This window comes from Osmia bicornis, chromosome 11 (genome assembly GCF_907164935.1).
Source record: "Osmia bicornis bicornis chromosome 11, iOsmBic2.1, whole genome shotgun sequence".
Taxonomy (NCBI): Eukaryota; Metazoa; Arthropoda; class Insecta; order Hymenoptera; family Megachilidae; genus Osmia; species Osmia bicornis.
The window spans coordinates 8,255,007-8,278,227 of NC_060226.1; the positions used below are offsets into that span (position 1 = coordinate 8,255,007).

Here is a 23,221-nt window from a genome sequence, read left to right on the forward strand (position 1 = left end):
AGATGTATCCGTTAAGGATTTCTGCTCATTCGAGCGTCCTTACGTAGTAGGCGGGGAGTTCCCCGAGGATTTCACAGCAGGGATATATCCAACGACCAAGATTACACCGTGCATTCTACTGTATACTAGTTTCTCCAGTAATTGAAAAGGATTTGTTTTCTTCTGAGTAATCTGACGCAGATTTGTATTCGTTATGCTTCCTCGAGAACCTTGAAATTTATTCTATCTTCGTAATGCACACGTATTTGGATAATTTTTATGTTTATTTTTATTTGTTAAAAACAGAAAAATATTAAGTGTGCAAATTACAGTCAAAGGGTTAATAAAAGATAGCTTAAAGAAAGAAGACAAAATCTGGATACACCAGTGATCAGGATTTTTTTATTGTTATCAGGATTACACACAGTGTTTCCGCATGCTTCTCGACTATTTGTTACGCTTTCAACTCGCACACAATCTACACGTTGTTTCTTACAGCTGTACTTGTTACATCGGTCTACGATAAAAAGCAGAAGAAAATTTGTCGATTCAAAAATTTCATTGCCTCTACATCACCCTTCATACAGATTAATTATTCTATCGTTATTAATATATGCAGAATTTTGATCCGAAGTCAATTTTAAAACAAAAATATTTTGCTAAATATTTATCGTTAAAATTTCTATCAGTGTATTCAAAGTTTATTTCTAGCTAAAGTTTTGCCATTTACACGCCTATGATATTTCCATAAGTTTCATTACAAAGTAGCGTGGGTGCAATTTTCTATGTGCATGAAAGGTAATGATTATACATATATTTTCATGGAAATACAAGTTTTGAGCCGCACGCGAAATTCTTTTTTCTTTTTGTTTTCTAATTTCATATCTGCTTTATAAGTGTAGAACTAGTTGATACACCCGGCCTTTGACCGGGGCCAAATTATTTTTGCATAATTCAGGTATCATTACTTTATTGTACATACAGGGTGTTCATAATAGATAGGTGTGGTACTCATTAAAGCAAAGAAAAAATTTTTGAAAAATATAATGATTTCAGAGGATCAATGTGTTTTAGACTAATTGGTATTGAACGTATCCGTAATGAATAGGTACAGACGGAGATCCCTAATTTACACTGTCTTTTTTGAATTACTTTCTACCTCTTTCTCGTGTTCCATCCTCTCTTCTTTTTCTATCTCTGTCCCCCCTACCTTCCCTCCTGTCGTGTCGATTAATTAGTGGACGCAGACGGGCTATGGATCTGACCGTAAAATATTCCTCGTGGATGGCAAGCGGAACAATTCGAGCTTGTTCTCTCCGTCGGTTCGTTTCCTGCAATCATCAATTGTTGAAAATTAACAAAATTCCGCGGACGAGCCGGCTGGCGAATCAAAGGAGACAAACAAAATCGAAAAACCGTTTCATTTATTTATTCATTTAAAATAGAATGACCGATGAATCGACGAACAAAATATTGGAAATGTTGATCGAACCATCCGATGTATCAGTGTGCTTCGGGATCAAAAAGGTGAATCCAAGTTCTTTGATATCAATTAATAAATGCTTTTTGAAATTTTTCTGTTCGAGGAACGGTTATAAAATTTGTTTCTGATTGATTCAGGAAATTTTATTTTGATCAAAGTTACAGGATTCGTTTGAAATATTTGATACCAATTCTCTATAATTGGTTATATTCTATTTAATTACTTGGACGGTGGATCATGGAGACAGTTCAAATTTAATCTAATTTTGTAGAAGAAATTATATGATGCCATTTAAAAAAATTGGAAGTGATTAAAATTATTTTATTAGAAAAGAATTTCTACAGTGTATGATATAATAAACAAGGAAAGGATTAAAATCGAGCGAAACATTTTCATCGTGCCATCCTTGAATTCGATGTGGAAGCGCGCAAGCGTCGAGGAAATCACGCCTCCTCGTCGAGAGGAGTTCAACCCTCAACCCCTTTTCATGTTATTACGATCTCCAAGATCCACCCCCTCTATTTTGATGTCGAGAGGAACCCTCCGTTTTCACTTAACACTACGGTCGCGACTAATTATTCTAATTAATCGAAACTCCGATCTACCTTGTGAACCACTTGCTGCCGTGCTAATTACCAATTACTAATATTAGGACGCCATAGTCCTGAAATGCCGAGGGAGATTAAGTACCGACTGAACGATATTTACCATTTCCAGTTCTACGGGAAACTGATGGTAATTATTTCCAAGAATTTTACTAACTAACAAACGAGCGGTTCATCAACATTGAATAATTTTACTTTTGACCTGAAGTAATCTTAATGATCGCATGTTCATTCATTACAGGAGACGTTGTAATTGCTGTATAATACTTGTATTTTTCATGAAATATTTTATTCTTTCATTTATTGTACAGTGGGATTAATTATACCTGCTTACTCCCTTTACTTACCATTCATCATTTCAAATGGTTATTTTGTAGAGTAGAAAGTTTGTTAAAATAATGATGACTTTTACCTTTTATTGCATTCAGATGTCGATAAAAGTTATTTCCTTGCCAGCTTCCGGGACTCCTTGCAGGTTGGAGTTCCGGTTTGGTATCACGTATGGCTGCCGCTTCCTCTGCAATTTTCTCAGCTTCTCGTTCCTAAAACAAGATGAAATTGTCATTTTTTAAACCAAGTCTTAGATAGGTATTTAGTGAAGGTGTGCGAGTACCCGAATTATTACCCGATCTGTTTTGATGTTTAATAATTGAATGTAAAAATTGATTGTTCGACCAATTAATATATAATGAGAAACCAAAGCAGTTAATACTCAACGTTATCTTCGAAAATTAATACTTTCAAATTACATGATACGTTTGCTTGGTAGAACGTTTTATATTCCATAGATCCTTTTGATAAGATGCAATGATTAAATCAATTCTCTGAAACAGCCGCGTGACGGGCATTATTTAAAAATCAGCGTGCGTACATCAAGGCTATTGGTTGTTTCGTGACAAAACAGTAGAAGAAAAATAAAAGTGGCAGGAAGGTAACACGCGAGGATGCATATTTAAAGGGTTCCGGGGCTGTATCGTCTGGGTAATAACAATTCTTGGCATTATAGGATGGTCCAGTATATCATATTTAATCTACTACAACATGCGAGGTGTTTTATGAAAAAGAATATCACTGAGTAAAATTAATACATTGATTGCCACAGTAGAAAAGACTACGTATAGTCAGACATATTAAAAGTGTAATTATTGAGGATGCATAGGCTTCTAGATTTGTACCTTCCATTATTTTATATTTTATTATTTTATGTTTTTGGCCCCCCAAAAAATCTAGAACAGCCCCATCAACATTTTAAGATTTTAAGATTCTAAAATTCAATTTAAAAAATGAAAAATTTCTAACATTACGATATCGAAAAAAAATTTAATAAACTTTGAAAGCAAATCAAAGAGATTGCACCTTAAGTTAAATGTCACAAAGTGACCATTAGCTTTTTCATTATTTTAAGTTATACGTGCATAAAAAAAAAAAATTATTGTTTGAAACTCGTGTATGAAGGTAATCGCGGAGATGCACGATTCTAGATACCGGTTCGAGTAAAAGCGATTGCAAGCGTGACGCCTCCATCGAGTCACTAATGAAATATTCAAGCTAGGTGTAGGACGATTACATTGTCACGTAATGCCGTGGTGGAAGCCACCCCGATTACATTTACTTTGTTACCCGCGAGAGATTGGTCACCGCTGTTTGTTAACGACGTTCATATCACCATTAATGCGTACCACACAGACACTCGCTGTTATTGATTGTAAAAAATTGTTCGTACGAATATGAAACTCTTTCGTTTAAAAATTATCCTACATTTAACTTCAGCTTATATTTTTCTTTTTTTAATTTGCAACTTTGTAAGTATCTTTCTGGATCGTTTAAGTACGATGACCTATTCAACGTTAAAAGGTAGCATTTAATTAAACTTTTTAATACCGTTCTATGTCGCTCGTTCGATGCTAATAGCTTGCGACGAGCAAGACGCCGATCAAATTTTCATGGTGTTTGGGATTCCAAGTAATTACGTTTTGTGTACAGAGGAGCTTGACGAAAAGCGCTGGGGGCATAAGAGGGTAGGTTTATCTATTGTGAAATAATTCAACGAGTCGAAACATTAGAAGGGGTAGATTTTAATCGATAGACCCAAACATACTTAACGACCTCCTTTTTTCCCCCCTTCTAGATTAATATAGTTTCGTTTCTTCTTCCATTTAATAAATTTACAAAATGAAAATTGTTAATTTTTTGACGTAGAACCTCTGTATGATAGAAAAATATGTATTTAGATGATGTTAGGACGGAAAGTCTGGTTTAATGGGAACACGTTTACCAGCAGAAGCAGGTGTTCGATGGTGAAAGATACCCCATAGTACAATTGTCACATATGTTGCTCATAACAACCGTGCAACCTCGTTGCATGCAGAGTTGAATCTCAGTAGTGTATTCGCGAAAATCGTGAAAGATTGATCTGTCACGGTGTACTATGGATTTTAAGTCCGTATGCTGTAGAACCAATCGAAAATTGTCGATTCAAGTATCACCCCTTTTATTAATATCAAACCCTCGCTTCTGAAACAGCAATGTTTAATCCTTGAACAGTGGGGCCTGAGAAAATTGTATGGTCTGTCGTTTGAGGGTTAAAATACTGTTTCAATAATTATTTCATTTTTTGTTTTAAGATAACTCTTTAGTTACAAATGAAAGATAAGATTCCGTTTCATTATTGAAGACAATAAGTCTCGAGTACGTGTATCGAAGACCCAACAAATCCTAGACACAATATTTTAGCTTTTCCACTGTCCCGTAGACGTTTTCACGTGCTCCCATGGGTGAATTGTCTGAATGATAGATCTCGGACTAGATACAGAGGGTGAAAACAATAGAAGAAAAAGAGAGATTATTATATCTCTTGTACGTGATGTGCACAGATGTTACTGTTGCCTTTGCAAACGTTTCTGTAAGGATAAAGTGAAACAAATAAAAAAATAAATTTATATCTTAAAATAAACTAATCAAAAATTATTTTAAATATTTTAACTCGCATTTAAAATACCTAACTCACCCCCTAAGTATTAACATTAAAATATTGAAATAAAACATGACGAGGATATAGTAAAACGAGGAGAGTAAGAGGAATCGGTAAATTTCCCCATAAACAGATCGAGATAAACAAGGGAAGAAGGGGGTAGATGGGAAGGGGGTTGGCGAATCTCTACTTGCGGATGAGTTCTGCGTTCTCCCATTTGTAACTCCGTTCAGCCGGCAAAGTAGGTAGAATTCCTTTTCCCTCTGCCATCATCGTAAACCAGCCTCGCTTATCAATCCTCCACCACCTCCCCCATCTATCGTCTCGTCTCTACCATCCTTTCTCTAGAATTCGTGTGGTAGTTTCGGTGAAGCTTTCCAAAGCGGGCCATCGGCATCGGCATCGCCATACCGAAAATCCAACACGCTCGTCTGCCCGTGTACCAGACCAAGCCCATCCTTGCGTTATAGCTCGCTCAATTGTTTCAGCCCCGTTGATCCAATAAAGGATTATGGAGAAACAATCGTAGCGTGCTCCAACATCCCCTCGTTCGTTCGCCACTATCGCATCCTCTTCCTCTTTCTACCGTTATTTCACTTCCTCCTCTTATTGCTCGTTCCACTACACCATGACATTTTAAACGGCAAAACTTTTCACTGATGTATGGATATGTGTATACAGGTTCGATGGACAAGGGTTCCTTTTTTTTTTTTTAAATGGATCCGGTATCTCGCGAATGCTCCCGTTTGTTCGTGGAATTTTGGGATTGAATTGGACGACTCGCGTATCGGAAAGGTAGAAAGAAACTTTTTGTTCCTATCAGTTTGATCGAATCCTTGTCAAGATTGAGAGATTTTAATTGATAACGCGCGATGGTTCCTAGACGTTTATTTTGCCCTTTCAATTGGGCAGTGGGAAGTTTGAAATATCTGAGGATGATTGTGGATAATAATTCATTTTTTAAAATAATATTCCCATCGCTTATCCGCTTAAATTTTGGTAGGGTTGAAAATTACCTTCCATTAAAATTCCACTTATCAGGTAATAAAAAAGGAAGTCTATCAATTATGAAAATTGATAAGCATACCGGTGTCAAGAGAGCTGAAATAATAGGATGTAAGTGCGATTTGTACAAGTTTGGATGGGGGGATGCGAGCCACTCGTCGAGTGCAAAGTTAGTACGCAATCGTGTTAGTCGAATCACTTCCGGTTGGCCGAACTTGACCAAATTCGTGGCGTGTTGCGGAATTATACCGGGGAATTGATTATGCTGCATATAATGTCGGCTTTATCCGAAAGCATAGTTCGATTCGACGATCACGGCTCGATTGTAAAATATTATATCATTTATTAACGATAAATATATAATTAAAAATTCTATGCAAAAAGTGTAATGAACTTAATTTATTTCAAATTTAAATATAATTTTTTGAATGGTGAAAAAATCATATTAAGAAACATAGAAAGTCTGATCTAATTTCATGATAGAAAAATATTGTAAAATTGCATTTGTGGCGTATTAGATACGATTTATATAATTTTGAAACATACTGAGATAGCAAGAATGAACGTCTGTGGAGAAATGTCAGATGAAAATGAAACTCCGTTATGGAAGTTGTAGGCGGTGACTGTTGATTTAATTAGAATCGTCAATTGAGACCCAGCTCCGCCCAGCACCCTCGAATTCAACCCAGCTCTCGTCCTGATTTCTCTTCATTTCTCTTCTCCTCTCTTTTTCATGCTTGTAATAGTACGTTTTCACTGAATATTTCTATCTCTTTTTCGTCAGGCTCTGTTTACACAGCAGCAAAGCTACGATTAACTTCTCGTTAAAATGGTTAATTTAAATTAAAAGCGTCTACTAAATCAGCAGCTTCCAAGAACTGAAAGACGTATAATTTTATTATATACACTTTTAAAGTAAAATCGTTAGTTAAAAAGATTTATGGAATAATTTTTCATCATATATTGAAATTAAAAATATTTTTGTCAAAAATTAGGTCAGAGTTTTTATAATTTTGATAAAGGATCACTGTTCCAACCAAGAATGGTTGTACAATAAACATCATTTTTATTTACTGAGGATTATACTCATCATTGAATTTGAATAAATGACGCTGTATCCTGTTTCACGAATATAAATTAAAATATTCATTTTAAAAAGTGTATTTAAAAGTCCAAATAACGTGAAATGTTGAAAACCATCTATGGAACATCGTTATGTATAATCTGGACGATATTTTTTTGTCCACATTTTACGTTCCACTAGGTTCGAATCGATTGGAAACTAACGATCGGTATATGAAAACAGCAATCTTTGCATTGATTACTCTGGAAAAATAAACGGTGGTATGTATGTTGAACCGTCAGTGAAAAGGCGTCGAAATTTTGGTGCAATCGGGGATAAAACTCGTTAACTCGGTTGCTGTGTTCACAGCAGAGTTCTCTGAGAGAAGGATTTTGGTAAAAATTATTTCATAACTCGCACGGAAAATCGAGGATCTACGCAACGATAAACGATAAAATTATGCATTACCATTCGCGTAATTTCAACTTTCAAATTAACCCAAGAGATATGATATCTTTAAAAAATTAATTTATAAAGTATTACTTAAGGACAGTAGGTTTATTTCAAGGAAAATGTTACCAGGTTAACTTTTTCGATGGAAGTGGTAGCAGTCGATTTAATCAAAGAGTCCCGAAGGGTTTCAGGGATATAAGGTCAGATGTTGGCATTTCGTTCTGTACAGGGAGAAACTTAAACGGTACTCACTGCTCCCTTCAAATGTCAACTAAATTTTCTTAATTAACGAACGTAAATCATTGCATTTTGCATTTCTAGTTGCAGTGTATCACTTTTAACACGATGATTTTATATGTATAGCAAGTTTGGGTCATAATTGAACCAGGCTCCGCTGTTCAAAGGTTAATCGACGTACCATTGACTCGTTTAAAACTTTTTCACGAGCCGTTCGAAGAAGAAGAAGATGAAATCACGTAGCAAAGAGAAGGATAAAAAGAAGAAGAAAAAGAAAAACGTAGCCTGCCCCTTGGAAAATCTAATGGCTCTCTAGACAGTCGAATCGCAATTAAAAGTTGCGGTCGAAACTAACTAAAGCATCCGGAGTTTGATTTAAACGTTCCCGACCCCTCTCCTCTTCTTCTACGTGACAGCATTTAATTGCGTTTAAACGGATGAGAGTAAGAGGAGGTCTGTGAGTGTCTTCGTAGATCCTCTAGCGGAAATCCGATGCTCGGAGACCTGACATGAGTTGGATGTTCGTTAATCACGATCGGCCAAAAAGGATCTTAATTGACCAGAGGAGCATTTCACACCGATAATCACATCGTCCTTATTTCCATGCTGTTCGAATACATCAAACGTTCCACTTTACTTTTATCCTCGTCAATTTTCTCAATGGACTTTCTGTCTTTCGAAAGAAATTACGTGTTTTCGTTCAGGTAGTTACATTTCCTTTAGAAATACTCGTTTATCTATGTAACTAAACGTTTCTAGCAAAAAGCGATTGTACTTTTAATAATTGGTATTAAAAATTTCGAATACTGAAATTACGCGAGTGGTTTAACCATCCGGAGTCGAAATCCGACACAAGTTTTAGACTTAAGTAGATAGAGTCTATCGATGACGGGGGCAGATTTCGCCGCAATTCGAAAAGCAACCACTACACAGATGTTTCGAAAATGAAAATACCGGTCCTTAGGTTCCCCTTTTCTCCGCTCGATTCGTCGAAGCGAGAAATAACTGCAAATAACGTTCGGGGATTACTTAGTTACCGCAATACACTTGTGGTTCTGCACGACTCTGTATCAGAGGCGATGCAGTAACCGGGTTTTCCACTTCCTCTCCTGTCTGTGTACTTTTGTGACGGATATCCGTGTACGTATACACCCAGTGTCATCGTGATCAGAGAGAGAGAAAGAGAGATTTGGTTCAGTCTCTTCACAAAGTACGGATCTATCCTACTCGACACGTTCACCAACAAGGGGAGAATTGAAAAGCTGTCTGGCAATCCGGATGGCTTATCCTGCTCGACCCCTCTGTATCTTTTTTTCCTACGTCCTTCTCTCTTTGCTATATCTCTCTCATCCCCTCGTTTACCTCTTACGGATAATTATCGCTAATTGTACTTCTTTTGTACATCTAAGAGAACAGGAATGAATTGTTATCATTTTCTGTGCTGAATGCAAAGCCCGTTAATACGAAACGTCCTGTCACGTTTACGTTCAATTCGTGTCCCGAGCTTGAAATCCGTTTAATCCCTTAAATCTATTGTCGCTTCATTTTTTGAAAATTTTCTCATTAATTGTGATAAACGATGTTCTTGGTATAGGTAGATCTGAATAAATTAATATACCATCAAATATTTCCATTGTTATCAAATCTTCTTAGGATTTTTAATTCCTCAATCTCTCGATAATCTTCTCAAAACGTTCGTTTTGGTAATCTGAACGTTAAAACATGCAACTAGAATAAGGTAAACGGTGAATTAGAACGGGACTATATCAAAAGGAGATAATAATTAATTTCCGATGGATCGCGACGATAGGCGTGCAACACAGTTACATCGTGATCGTTCATTTAATTTATATCGTTGCCATAAGTGTATCCACAGTGTGCGAGTATATTACGTCCAGTCGATAGCACCAGTCCGTTTAGTTCGTACGGTTACGGAGTATTTACTGACACAATAATTATCGCAATTGACGAGGGCAGCCGCACGAGCAGTCAGACCGCAGAGTAAATTCTAGGGACGGTCGAGTAGTATTACGTGGCAGGAATCTCTCACCCTCTGCATCCCTGCCAACTAGTTCTTGCCTCTAGCTTTCTGTAACGATTTACTTGCTTAAATGGTATTCGAACGTAGCCAATCCTCGTCTAATGATCATTAATATTAACCGAGAATTTAAGGAATTATATTCAGGGAAAAATCGGTTGGTTATCAGCCACCCAATCGCAAAATTAAATTACGTAAAAATTAATTTTCTAATAGATTGCTATTCTAGATTAAGAAAACAAATATTCTGAAACAAAGGAACGATCATATTTTCGAATACGAGAAAAATACACATTCGATTAGGATAGATCGGTTCCTACAACTCGGTTAATTTGATTAATTCGAAGTAAAAGTTTGTTATCCGGTATCACGTAACCAAATGTTATCCCGTTGTATGTTTGCAGAAGGGGAAAGTGTTCAAGGGTGAGGCTACTTCTTCGCCCAACGTAAATATACTCGGCTATTAAACGATCAGAATATATAGCTTTATTCACTACTCAATGATTAAAGATCGTGGCTGACGTGACGTTTTAATGTATTACTTTTCGGTATAGGTTCACTTGTTTCCTTAGGTAAAATAATTTCCCTGGAATAAAATTCCAAACGAAGGTCCTTAAAACAGAATTTCTTATTTTCAACCGTATCATGAGAAATTAAATCGTGCAGAATTGAGTTTGAATAATTAATCATGTTGTTGCACGACACGGTTCGAATTTATTAATCAGAAAGCACCTTACGTTTCCTGCTTTAATTCAACCCCACGTCGCGTGTGAAAAAAGGCCACGTGCAGAAGTACCTATTCGAATTAGAACTTGATTATCGCGAACCACCGATTGCGTGTTTGAGTAAGCTGTTCAAGGGAAGGCAGCATATTTTTAGAAAAGTTTTCCTTTCACGGTGTTTAGTGTTTGCTCACCCTATAGCGTTACGATGAAGCTTCTCGTAATTCTGTTACAATCGGGGGTGCAACAATGGCCACGTGCCATCGAGAAACATTACACTGTCACGCTTCACTGTATAACATTAGGTTGATGGAGTGTCGATTAATTAATGAAAGGATTAAAAAATACGTTCACCTTTGTTTTAAACCTTTTTTCTTTTTCGTTGAAAATTTTTGAAAATTTTTTCATTCAAAATTGGTGATAAAAATAGAATTAAAAATACAATGACTCACCGTTTCTCGAGGAGGACTCCAGCACTGTGGCGAATTGCGACCACTGTGACTGCTGGTAGCTGAATTCGAAACCGAATGAAGGTTCGGAGTGGTAGCATTTAAAGGTGTCACCGGATCGTCTTCCGTTGTTTCAATATCCACTTCGTCGTCAGAATTATCTTCTTTATTGACAACGGAAGCGTCTGCTGGTTGTTCTTGGGCCACTGGTTCAACAATCGGTGGTCCACGAATAACAGGATGGAAGGCAGACTGATGTAACGATGGGTTCACCGTCGGTATCAATGGTTCCGTTGGACTGGAACCACTTATTGATGGTGGTAAAGGTGCTGTGTAATTAAAAAATTTCAAATTTCGTGTGATATACCAAATTAAAAAGTTATTTTAATTATTGTTAGAATTTGATGTATTTATATTGTTGAATTTCAAACATTAACTAACGGTGTTTGTTTGCGAACCGGGGTTAAACTAATCCTCTAAGTAGCTTGTCCATGGCTAAAATTTATTACCAACATCGCTTGGTAACTTCTGTACCTCACTCGAATTAATAACTGACCGTGCACCGTGATTTCACCTACTATTAGTTAAAATAATTTCGATTGATTAATGCTAACCCGTGGAAACGAATTGAAATAGCAATATTCAAACCGGGAAGAGGAATATACAGGATACGTTGCCTGAATATTAATAATTATTATCACAAGCCATTAACTTCTACGAACAGTATAATTGCTGGTGTTATACTGATTAATAACAATTTTCATAATATTCTTTCTGTTATTCTCATTTCCCGTGCAATCATATTAATGAATTCTGATCCGTAATGTAATTTCCGTTTGTTCCGAGTGTAATCGTGTAAATTACATACACAGAAGCTTCCATAATTTTCATCTTTCGTACTGCACGTGTCCTTTAATGCGACTAATTATTCGAAATAAGAAAAAATTAAATTGAAATTACCGGGAAACAGCACTGGTCCTCTCTTGGCGAGCCAAGGCAGAGCGTAGGGTGAAAAAGGGAATCCAGGTGTTTTCGCTGCAGCGACGGCTGCAGCCTGCTGATGCTGATGCCACACGTAGTCCATAACGAGGCTTCTCGACAGAGGCAAAGGCAATTCTGGGAATGGAGGCACCCGAGGGTGCGTAGGTGACGGTACAAGGGTGGGTATTTGAGTGGGGGATGATCTCGGCTGTTTGGCCGGGCTGTGCGATTCTCTTGAAGTCGGATTATTAAGCAATCGTTTTCTCGTCCCGCCGTTGAACATCGCTTTGACGTCCTCCCAGGCGTGCACCACCTCGTCCGGCGGATTGCCGGACAGCTTCATATGACGCCGCCACGAGTTAAAGTTCGCCGCGTCTGGCTGGACGTATTTGTCCGACGGGCCGATCCGATGCGAGTGGAAGATGAATTTATTCGGCGAAAAGAACAAGCCGCAGTAGGCACACTTGATGCACTTTGCCCGGGAACTGTTGTAACGCGCGGGCAGAAAGGCGCCCCGACAACCCCAGGCGCACTCGTGGTGCACGGAGAAGGCAAAGTCCTCCGGCAGTCTTGAAGGAAACATACCGTGATGGCTTTTTTAGAGCGCGATTTCATGACGATTGCGACGCGTAAATTGAACCAACCTGGGCGGCGCGTTGTCGCCGAGGAACGATTTGCAGAGACGCTCGGCTTCCCTTCGAGTAATCATGCCGCATCTCCTGGAGGAGACCGGCATCGCACCTGCCCGACGGAGGATCTCCAACTGGACAGGGGTGCATTGCACACAGGTTATGCCCAATGCTACTCTGCGATTGTGAATCTCGTTGTAGCTGAACTGTTTCAGCAACGTGTTGCTGATCTGGGCCAAACAGAGCCTCTCCTGACCCTCGATCACCAGAGAGACGATGTGGATTCCGTAGAGGGAAACAGTGCTCACCTGTAACTCCTGAGAGTTTAGGTTCACAACATGATTCCTGGACATGAACATTTTTATTTTTAATTGGAATTGGGTAAGCTATGAAAGTTTCATTTTCTAAAGACGTTTGGTATCTTTTAGGAAGACGGAAAGTGAACGGAAGCAGGAAGTATTCTAGGGAAAGTAAATGAATTTTGATGCTTTTATCAATTCGAAAGGGAACAGTTATTAAATAGAATAGTGTAGTATAAAAAAAGGTATGTGATACCTGATTGGATTTCGAGTGCGACTGCGGCTGCGGCGACTGTGCTGATTTTTGGGGCGCGGTTATTGGCGGCATCGATAATACCGCCGACGCATCCATTCTACTGCAAAAATGTAAAAAAAAAAAAGACAAAAGCGATCAGAAAATATAATATTTTTACATCGACTCATCATTTCACGAAGCATGTTCGATAAATTCGTGCAGATTTTATGCAGAGTAGTACGATCAAAAAAGCAATGGAAAACGATACATCGTCTCTCTTCTCTGTTTATATGCTCCTTCCACTTTCGTTGTAATTATATTTATTACACTTTATCGATCACTTGTCATCGCGAATATATCGGCTATCCAACCTGGCGTCATTAAACGTTCGCTTGCATTTAATTTGATTAAATCGTATCAGCCATATTTTATCATTTCTTTTTCAATAATGCAGATTTTCTTTTCGGATGATTTAATCGGAGCGTTATATTATTAATTTCTATCGTGGCAATTTTGTTATTATAAACAATTTTGATTATTTTTCTAAATACGTAAATAATTTGGTATTTATTAAAGAAGTGATTACTGGTGGAACAAGTACAAAATTAATTTCGTCGTAGAAGGGTTAAGCACAGTTTTGTCTGGCGACTCATTTGAAAGGCCATTTTTAATCATCGCATTTTGCTCGGTAATTAAATAAATTCAAAGAGTCGCAGCACGAGATGGAAGTAATCCATTCGTGGTCAAAGTTGTCGTATTCTAGCACTGTAAACGAGATAGAAAAACTTATATTTTTCTTTTTCACGAGAAATTAATGGACAAGTACCGGTCCTTTAATGAAAGTCAAAGTTCCATTGATATAGAAATTCAAAGAAAATATGAAATTTTACACCGTGAAAATCAAAGCAGTTTAACTAAATTCTGAAAAATCCGTATATCTTTCATAATTAGAAAAAAAATTGAAATTTGTTGGACGGTGTAATCGTAGCCGAGTTAAATGAAATTTTTTCAAAAGTAACTACTAAATTTTTCTCGAATCTTATGTGTAACGATTGCATTAGACTCACTTCAAACGAAACTCCCCAGGCACGTTACTTTCCCGTTCGCTTTCCAAGTTTATAATATGTTGCGGAAAGAGATTCTGGAAACTCTGAATTCTTTCAAACGTTCGACGTCGAACAAAGGTGCAAAGCGTGGAAAAAGAAATACCTAAGAAACAAAAACGAAGCGGAAAGATAGAGCATCGAGTTCCTTATCCTCTTACAGTCGAAGGAGAGACGACGTCTCGTTGGAAAATTGAAGACGAAATAGCAATAAATGCTCCATGGGTAGGAATGGGATCAAGTTCAATATGTATTCGCAAATATGAATCAATTACAAATTCAATTTAATTCAAGTTTCGAAATACGAAATACCATTTAAATTCTTTTACAACTTGCTATTTTCTCACCATATATCCAATATGTAATTCAAGGTATTTGACCTCCAAAAATATAGTCCCAGATACTTAATTATAGAAGTAAAAACATGAATCCACATGCCATCGACATTACCCCCCGTACCCTCATCCCCTATCCATGATCCAACGGTGTACAGGTTCACCTTCCATTAGTTTAACGCCCGGCGAAAATTTCATTGGTACGGTGAATTTTTCATGAGAGACCGTCGGCGGGGAAGAGGAGGCGAAAATAAGAGTAGAAGAGAAAAAAGAGAAAGACGGATCTGATTTTGCGCAACTACGTCAGAAAGAGAGAGGAAGATCGATAGAGATGGAAAGAGAAGAAAACGAGAGGGAGAAAGAGAGAGAGCGAGGAGGGGGTGGGTGGGTGGAGGCAACCCTCGGTGTTGATTTTAATTGAAAACGCCTCCATGAAGGTATACCCTGTACACCGTTTGTCCGTGTACCGGTGGCGTAGGCAGATAAAACCCATCTACAAGCGAGCCAAGCCCTGACGTAGAAGCACAGAGAGCGCCAGCGCTCCAGCAAACGTCCCCGGGGACCCAGGAAACCAGGGGGTAATTCAATTTGACACCCCCACCCACGCTTAAACAAGGCAGCACCCATCCGACCCTCTACCTTCACCCTTTTCTACCCCCACTCTAACAGTACTCTGCGTTCTCTTTCACTCCGTTCCACCCTCTGTCTCCCTTCAACGTTCCATCTTCCTCTGGTGCGTTCTCCGGCCTCTGCTACCATCCTCGTCGCGCAAATTAAATTCTCATCCACCGTGAAACAATGCCGGTATCCGAGCCAGAACAACCCCCTCCATACCTCTACGTCCACCTGCAGCTTCCATCGACAATCTCCTCCGCACCCTCCTCCTCATCCCCCTAACCCCTCAGGACTTGTTCCAACGGATGCCACTGGTCAACGGTTCGACGGATCGGACTCGAATCGACCGCATTAATTACTCGCTACTTACAATTAGTACAAACTAGAAACGGCCGCATACGTTCTACTAATGGTCCGGTTGTTTGTTCACCTACTTACGCGTCCGTTCATTAGCTAATTAAGAGGCTCGATAATAACACACGATCCTGGATTCGTTGTTAACATTGCAGATCGAGGTTGGGATTAAGACGAGGTTTTGAAGGTGCGAATGGTTTCGGTTGTTTTTGGGGTTTTGCTTCTTTTTGGTGGTTTCAGGAAAGGTGTCATGTAGTTCATGGCAGAAAAGTATCTTCGAATAACACTTATGATGTATCAATTTGAAGCTTAAATTTTGATGAACATAATTACGTAAATGTTTCATCAATATTTTCAATACAAAATGGCTGATTTTCAATACAAATCTTGCTTGAATTCGTAAATTAAAAAAAATCCTTAATTTTTGATAAGAGTTGTTATTATCACCCTTCAATTAATCTCATTATTTCTAGAGCAGACACACTAACTTTCACCACCATTTACCTTTTATAAATTATGTATTTTAATGAATAAAACACTTAGAACTCCAATTATATAAATGTCATTAAACGGTTTGTTGTAGTTTTCCGCGTATAATTACGAACGTATACAAATAGAGGAACGTAATAACCTGAAGAGATGACATTCTCCGTCGTCTGTTTACTCTCTTTTAATGCAAAGCGGAACAATGTTTGCCGCTTTTCCATGAAGAAACAACTCTGCCGAGTGGTTCGCGGGAAACAAACAGACACGATACAACGGAAGTAGTTATGCAACAGGGGCAGGGGGCGGGGGTGGGCAGGAGGGAAAGACGAAAGTCACGGGGATAAGCATACCCGCGGACTCGCGGATTATTTAAATGCAAACACAATGTTGTACCGAGGCGCATTGTTCCCCTCTCGGTTATTTTACAATTCAATCTGCGATCCTCGGCTCCTGGAGGCACCGCCAGCACTGGAGGGGTTGGTACCGGGATACTGAGGGGGTTGGGGAACGCTTGTTCGTTCATTGTAACGTTGTTAAATCTCTGCGCTTCCATTATGACTACATCGTGCTCTCATTTTCTATCTCTTCTCTCTCTTTCCCACTGATTTTCTACCATCCAACCTCTTCTACTTTTGCTGTAGCCTTGTTTCTATGTTATTGCTCGTTCTTCGATGCTTCTCGCAACGACGTCTACTTTATACTGATTGTATACTTTGAATATTTTTACTTGAAATGTTTTATTTAGAAAACAACAAATGGATAGTTTGAATCAGAATTATATTTTTCTTTTTCTCGTCTTTGGTAATTCTACACTCTGCACCATCAGTCTTTGCTGTATTTATTCCTATTTGCTGGTCGTTCTATTATTTTTGTAGAAGGTCTCTTTATTTTAGAGTAATTGTATGGTTTGGCATGGTGTATTAACTTTTCGAGAAAAAGTAGCACATTTGATATGGAAGTATCTTGCACAAGCACTTAGGTATAGACGACACATTTTCAGCGACGGTTCGACGTTTCTTCGGGAGAGAAACTATCATTCAGGGGTAGTCAAGCGAAAAATGAGTCGAATTGCCAAACTTTAGTAACTCGTGAAATTGCTACCAGATGCCCGTAACACGGTGAAACTTATACAGGGGTCACCTGAGCCACCTCAACCCGCTGGACTCGCAAGTAAATTTCCCTTTTATAATTTTGATTAAACAGGTGAAAACACTGCTTAAAATATTATAAATAGGAATAATTTTATATAAATATATTCGATAATGAATTGTAATTAAAAAATTTGTTGATTGGTATAAGCAATTAAACGAAATCAGTCATTTTTGGCCTGCTACCATCTTCTACCCCCTTAATTCTCTTAAAAGGAACAGGTTGTTGTTTTCAAGGTCTTTCGCGAGTTAAATCCAAAGCGATGCACGGCTAATCTCTGGACAAAGAGTTTATGGTGTTTGCTAGCTTGTGTACCGAACCATCCCTCTCTGTTCGACGTAAACCCTCGTGTCCCATGGGACCAGTTCAACCCCCAGGGCTCGTGAATCGCCTATCAATTTACTTAGGGATAACTGTGAAGTGTCCACCAATGATTCTGCATGACATTTCGATTAATATAATTATGTATCTCAATTTTTTAATGAAACCACTCCTGATTAAAAAATTTTGCGTTTGGGAATATTCAAAAATACTTGTTCACCATGGCACAAAATACTATAAGTTTTCAAAAATAAAATTTTAACTCCTGCAAAATTTCTTAAAAGAAACAATTCTTCCTGATACTCTTGATACATTAAATTATGATATTCTAATTAATTTCTAATTAACGTGTTGACATTTTCCCTTCTCTCAATGTATGAACTGTTCACCTTTCAAGTAATAATAAAAATTGAACAAATACCTGATAGACCAAGGCTCCAAGGCTGTTCACAACAGCCGAATCAATCACTCAGCTCAGTCACGTAATCCTATCACGTCAAACGCATACAAAACAGGATGTTGTCGAACTATTAAAAAATCCACCCTCTTTGTACAGCAACCGAGAAGAATTCAGTCGAACGGTAAGAAAAAAAGATACAGTATTCACAAATGGAAACGAGTAACACGGTGGAGCAAGGAACACGTTAAGGGTGTCTACGAACGACTGTCAGTATTCGGCCAGTGTTCCGTTTCACTTTGCGATACACTGTCTCTCTTCCGTTCTATCTGTCCTGCTCTTCGTTGAGTAATATGATAATACCAGATAGGATAGAAGAGAAAGAGAGAAGACTGATAGGGAAGGGAAGAACCGCCCCTCGAGTATACCACCCTCGTAACAGCCAACCCCATGGCGACGATAACGGGGATGAAGGCGGAGCTTGGTCTTCTTGGCTCTTGGGGGGTGGCTGGTTCGCCTCAGGGGTAACTACAAACACGTACTTAACGAACATTATGATCATACTTGAACTCAAACCACCCACACAGTCTCGAGTTTCTAGACACGTTCGTGAGACGCGATAAATACACGGACGGAAAAGAAATAATACCAACTTGAATCTTACCTAATAATCTACATATTGTAATAAAGGTAAAGAAAATTTGTTTTCAGTAAAAATAAATGACACTCAAGAAATTGATAATATTTAACTCTTGTTGACGAGTATTATTAAATAATAAAAAAGATATTAAATTAATTTTATTTTTCTATTAATAAAAGTAAAGATATAAATTAAGATCTATGTTCGCCCCTGCTAAGAAACTATTCTTTGAGGTCAGTGGAAAATTGGAGAAATTGAAGAAATTTTGAGAAACGTATATTTTAGCAACAGGCTCGATCCCCAAAACGAAACATCGTTTAACGAACCGCAAAGAGGCTGGTGCAGTTTATACCCCAGTTGGCCATTATGATTTTTGCTACCCCTGCGTGTAATAAATATTGTTGCGGACCCCTGCCAATTATCCTACCACCTTCGTTCTCTCCTTGCTTGTCGTTTGACAGCAACGAAAAAGGAGAGAGACAAGAGTGACGATGTACGAACATAAGGTCGCGTCTCCGTTTCAACCCCCTGCTTTCTTTCACCCCTGCGCATTCGAGTGTTCCGATGTCCGTGACTGCATTATTTTATTAATGTCGCCGATCGTCGGTGACGTTACTGTGAACACATTTTCAGCTCTGGATGCTTAAAAAAATGATATCCCATTCTGTTTCAGTTGATCAGGCGTGAAGGATACCTCATGTTCTGCATACCAAACAACGTTACTTTAAACAATATTTAAATTTCTTCATTTTTTAATCAGGAAATACAGGTTTATAAATAAAATCCAGATATTATTTTATGAAAAAAATATTTATTTCAATTTTTCCAATATTTCAAACTTACAAAACATGTACAAGGATATTAATCTAAAGTCAAATGTACAATTTTTAAACAAAACAGCTTCATATATTGGAAGAGTAATTCTTATAATTATAATTAATTTTAATTAAATTAATATTGGAGCTGCCATCATGGTCCGCTGTCCAAGGGTTAAGACGGTCAGCGTCAATGGTGGCACATGATATTGCCTTAATCGCCTAATTACACAGATATTGGTTTCTGATCTTTAACGATTAAGTTAAACTAACTTTATCCTCGGCTTTGCTGAAAGCGCACTGGTAAACGAATAGTGGTTAGTCTCATGCTACCGCAAACTAGGTACCGGACAAAAGAAGATGGAGCGGTTAAGTGTGCCTTTCAATGGACCATCGATAGTGAAAGGATCGCTTTGATGAGGACGCGTGTCGGGTATTAGAGTTAGGAGTTTCGTGAACCAGCTAAACGTACGGCTGATTTGTACAAAACGCGAGGTTTGAGGGTCTGCGATACCGATCAAATCCGGAAGGGTGGTAACAAAAAGTACGATAGGCTACCCCGAATCTTGAGTATCCAATTTTTAAACGAATTTCTCATCTTTAATTATTTTCTTCCTATAAAATGCTTCAAGTGCAAGTTAGTGCATTTACAATAAACTAGGAATGCAACGATAGCCCAGATAGAAAATAGATATTGAATACAATTAAAATTATCCTTAATCGTTTGTTCCAATCTATTCTGGCGGATACCTTCGGCAATCGTCGAAACGAAGGAATAATCGAGAATCGATTCGTGGAGAAGAGTGCTGACCACGACGATACCTTCAGCGATTGCTTCGGAATTGTTTCAGATTGCCATTCGAGTGGCAAACACGTTCGATTCGGAGAAGCAGCAGGTCTGGCTTTCAGTTCGAAGGGTAGTTTCATTGGCAAGGAACGGAATCGGGGGCTTTATAATCTGTATTATCCCTCGACTATTAGTGTCGAGAGGATCGAGGGCGCGCGGATTACACTTATTACGGTAGATACGTCGAGTAACATTATGCGTAACGCTTTGCGCCCACCGACATCGTGCATCGCCATCTCCCCTTTAATTAAAATCTCGATTCGGCTTAAGGTAGGTACACTTTCTTACCAACGTCATTTTAAATCTTAGACATTTTCCTTTTCCCTAAATGCAGGACATCGTAGAATGTGCATTGTATAAAATACAAAACTCTTTAAGACAGAGAAAACCCATCAACCCTTAACCACTGGGACTGAAGGCTCTCCCTTCATTTTCTTGCAGCAAAATTATCAAAACCTTTTTCATTATTTTTTATAAGATATATGAAGTATAAGTTAGACTATTTAGGTCAAATTCCATAAAGATGGTATTGAATGGGGGGAAGGCACATGACTGTACGTCATAGTGAAAGAATCAAAGTAGACTCTGTGGATTTCTTTAGCAAATCGATAAATCGGCGGTAATGACACCCTATCGGGGCGTGACAGGCCACCCTTACTTTCTGTATTGCCGACGTACAACAACTGTTGGCCTATTAAACTAATTGACTGCACAGTATGCCAGGCGCCCACAGCGATGCCTCCTGCACGGTTACACGCCTGAAATCGTGTCTCCACGATCACGGACGTTTCCCATATGCAATGGGGGGCCCCCCTATAGAAATTACCTACGCATCGTCGCCTCTAGACAAACGACAGTACCCAGTCAAAATTTAAAATCGTTATGGTAATGTTGCAAGTGTTCTCTTGTATCGGATTGAATTTTAATCTAGGCTGACAATAATATAATTTTTATTCATATTTATATAAAGGTGCATAAACCCTAATTTTTGAAATTACATACATACATAAGGAATGTTAATCCAATTTACTTTAATTTTTAATTATCATTAGTAAAAGTCTATTAAGACGTTTCTATTTATTGTTTGCTCGATACGATAATCGTCGTTTAAGTTCGCAAGCGTGCGAAACGTTTAGAACGAGATCAGGAGTTTGTTTACGATCCTTTGAGTGGCAGCCTCTCTTCAAGTTCGAGTGTAGGGTGGAAAGGGTCATCGTGTATTTTGCCACCGTTCTAAGGGGTTGCGAAAGGAACAGGGTTTGTTGGCACAGTTAACACTTTAACCGAGGGGTTGCTTCTCTCTGTTCTCTGATTACGCACCTTTAGGGAAGATACGGTAGGATATTACCAAATTATACGTATTTAAGCGTGATTAACAGGAAACAGATAAATGATTAATCGTTTAATAATCGTGACAATTTGTATCAAATTTATTTAAATATTAAGAAATCGTTCCCTCATTTTAAATTTGAATAAAATATTAATTTTGACCATAATAATATTTTAAAAATCGATGATTTATAATAAACATGATTTAACGAAAAAGTTCCAGAGACATAGAATTAGAGAATAGTTACAGACAACTAGGATAGGTATATTTCATTTTATGGTTTTATTCGTGGTCGCCCGTAAGGGCCATAATAGGTACAATACGATACAACCATTGACGATAAATTATGTGGGGCACGTGTCCTCACATAACTATAAAGAAAGCGAACGAAGCTTTTGTTTGATCTGCTTTCAACCGGGTCCAGAAACGTAGACGTAAATGTCTCAATAATGGGTTTATTATGCGCTCATTTTTGGTCATTTTCTGGGAAATGCGAAATTGGTACCAGGGGAATATTTATCACTCTATTCTTCATCAATTTTGTTACGTTATTCTTATAAACCAATTACTGATGATTCACTGCAACAAAATCATTTTATTAAATCACTTTTCCTTCAATTCATTTGGAAGATTTTTATTAATGACAGTAAGAAAGATCATTTCATTAGTAATAAGTATATTCTTTTAGATAGAAGTTTCAACATTTCAATATCCAATAATAACATTCCATTCGTCACTTTGAAATAATATAGACAAATTACACTGGGCACAAGTGTCCCAGGCGTGGAGGGCCGAAGCCCTCCTTTAGCGCGACTGTTAGTCGCCGTGGGGTTTTAGTCAGTAAGAATCTGACACTCCCTCGCCGCCCTCCTCCAGGGGACGGCGAGGGGTCTTATGCAAGATTTCCCCACGTTAAAAAAAAAAAAAAAAAAACTATTTATAGCTAATGTTCGACGTAGAGCAAAGTGAAACATCATCAGTCTTATAGCGACCGCCGAGGGATGCAGATCTACCTGCTAAACATACATACAGGTACTCTTATTTTATTTTCTGCGTTCATTTTATTACTCCCATGTGCATCCTTGCATCCCTGCATCCTTTACACCTCTATCACCTTTACATCTCCTTATTCCTTAAATGTCTGTTCCTCTTACAACCCTGCTTCCCTTATAGCCCTGCATTCCACAAATCACTCTATTCCCTACAATTTGCGGTGCCTTATATCCCTCCATCACTTACATCCTTGAAATGACGCTTTCGGCGTTCGAACAGCGCCCTCTAGTGGCGAATAAAAGAACTAAAGTACAAATAAATTTAGCGCCATCTGGTTTTGGAAAAAGGAACTAAAGCTTGCAGAATTTTTGGCCCTCTAGCGGCAAAAATGTGAACTAAAATCTCGACCTCGAATCAGCGCCATCTGGTTTTGGAAAAAGGAACTAAAGCTTGCAGCATTTTTGGCCCTCTAGCGGCAAAAATGTGAACTAAAATCTCGACCTCGAATCAGCGCCATCTGGTTTTGGAAAAAGGAACTAAAGCTTGCAGCATTTTTGGCCCTCTAGCGGCAAAAATGTGAACTAAAATCTCGACCTCGAATCAGCGCCATCTGGTTTTGGAAAAAGGAACTAAAGCTTGCAGCATTTTTGGCCCTCTAGCGGCAAAAATGTGAACTAAAATCTCGAC

The 23,221-nt window shown here is 38.3% G+C and overlaps 1 protein-coding gene across 1 annotated transcript; it reads right to left on the reverse strand.

Moving 5' to 3' along the window:
* Positions 1-1,209: 1,209 nt before the first annotated feature.
* On the reverse strand, positions 1,210-13,266 carry LOC114873925 (SKI family transcriptional corepressor 2). The gene is made up of 6 exons (XM_029182729.1): positions 13,171-13,266; positions 12,631-12,932; positions 11,966-12,555; positions 11,009-11,334; positions 2,480-2,609; positions 1,210-1,310 (listed from the first exon to the last, which is right to left on the reverse strand). The coding sequence occupies exons 1-6, from the start codon at positions 13,264-13,266 to the stop codon at positions 1,210-1,212; spliced, it is 1,545 nt and encodes a 514-aa protein (XP_029038562.1).
* Positions 13,267-23,221: the final 9,955 nt, after the last annotated feature.

Excerpts from the sequence above, each read along its gene's own strand:
- LOC114873925 (XM_029182729.1), bottom strand. The coding sequence starts at position 13,266 with ATGGATGCGTCGGCGGTATTATCGATGCCGCCAATAACCGCGCCCCAA. Across the intron at positions 12,933-13,170 it reads CGCACTCGAAATCCAATCAG|GAGTTACAGGTGAGCACTGT; the intron begins GTATCACATACC and ends CTAAACTCTCAG. Across the intron at positions 2,610-11,008 it reads GGAGTCCTCCTCGAGAAACG|GAACGAGAAGCTGAGAAAAT; the intron begins GTGAGTCATTGT and ends ATCTTGTTTTAG.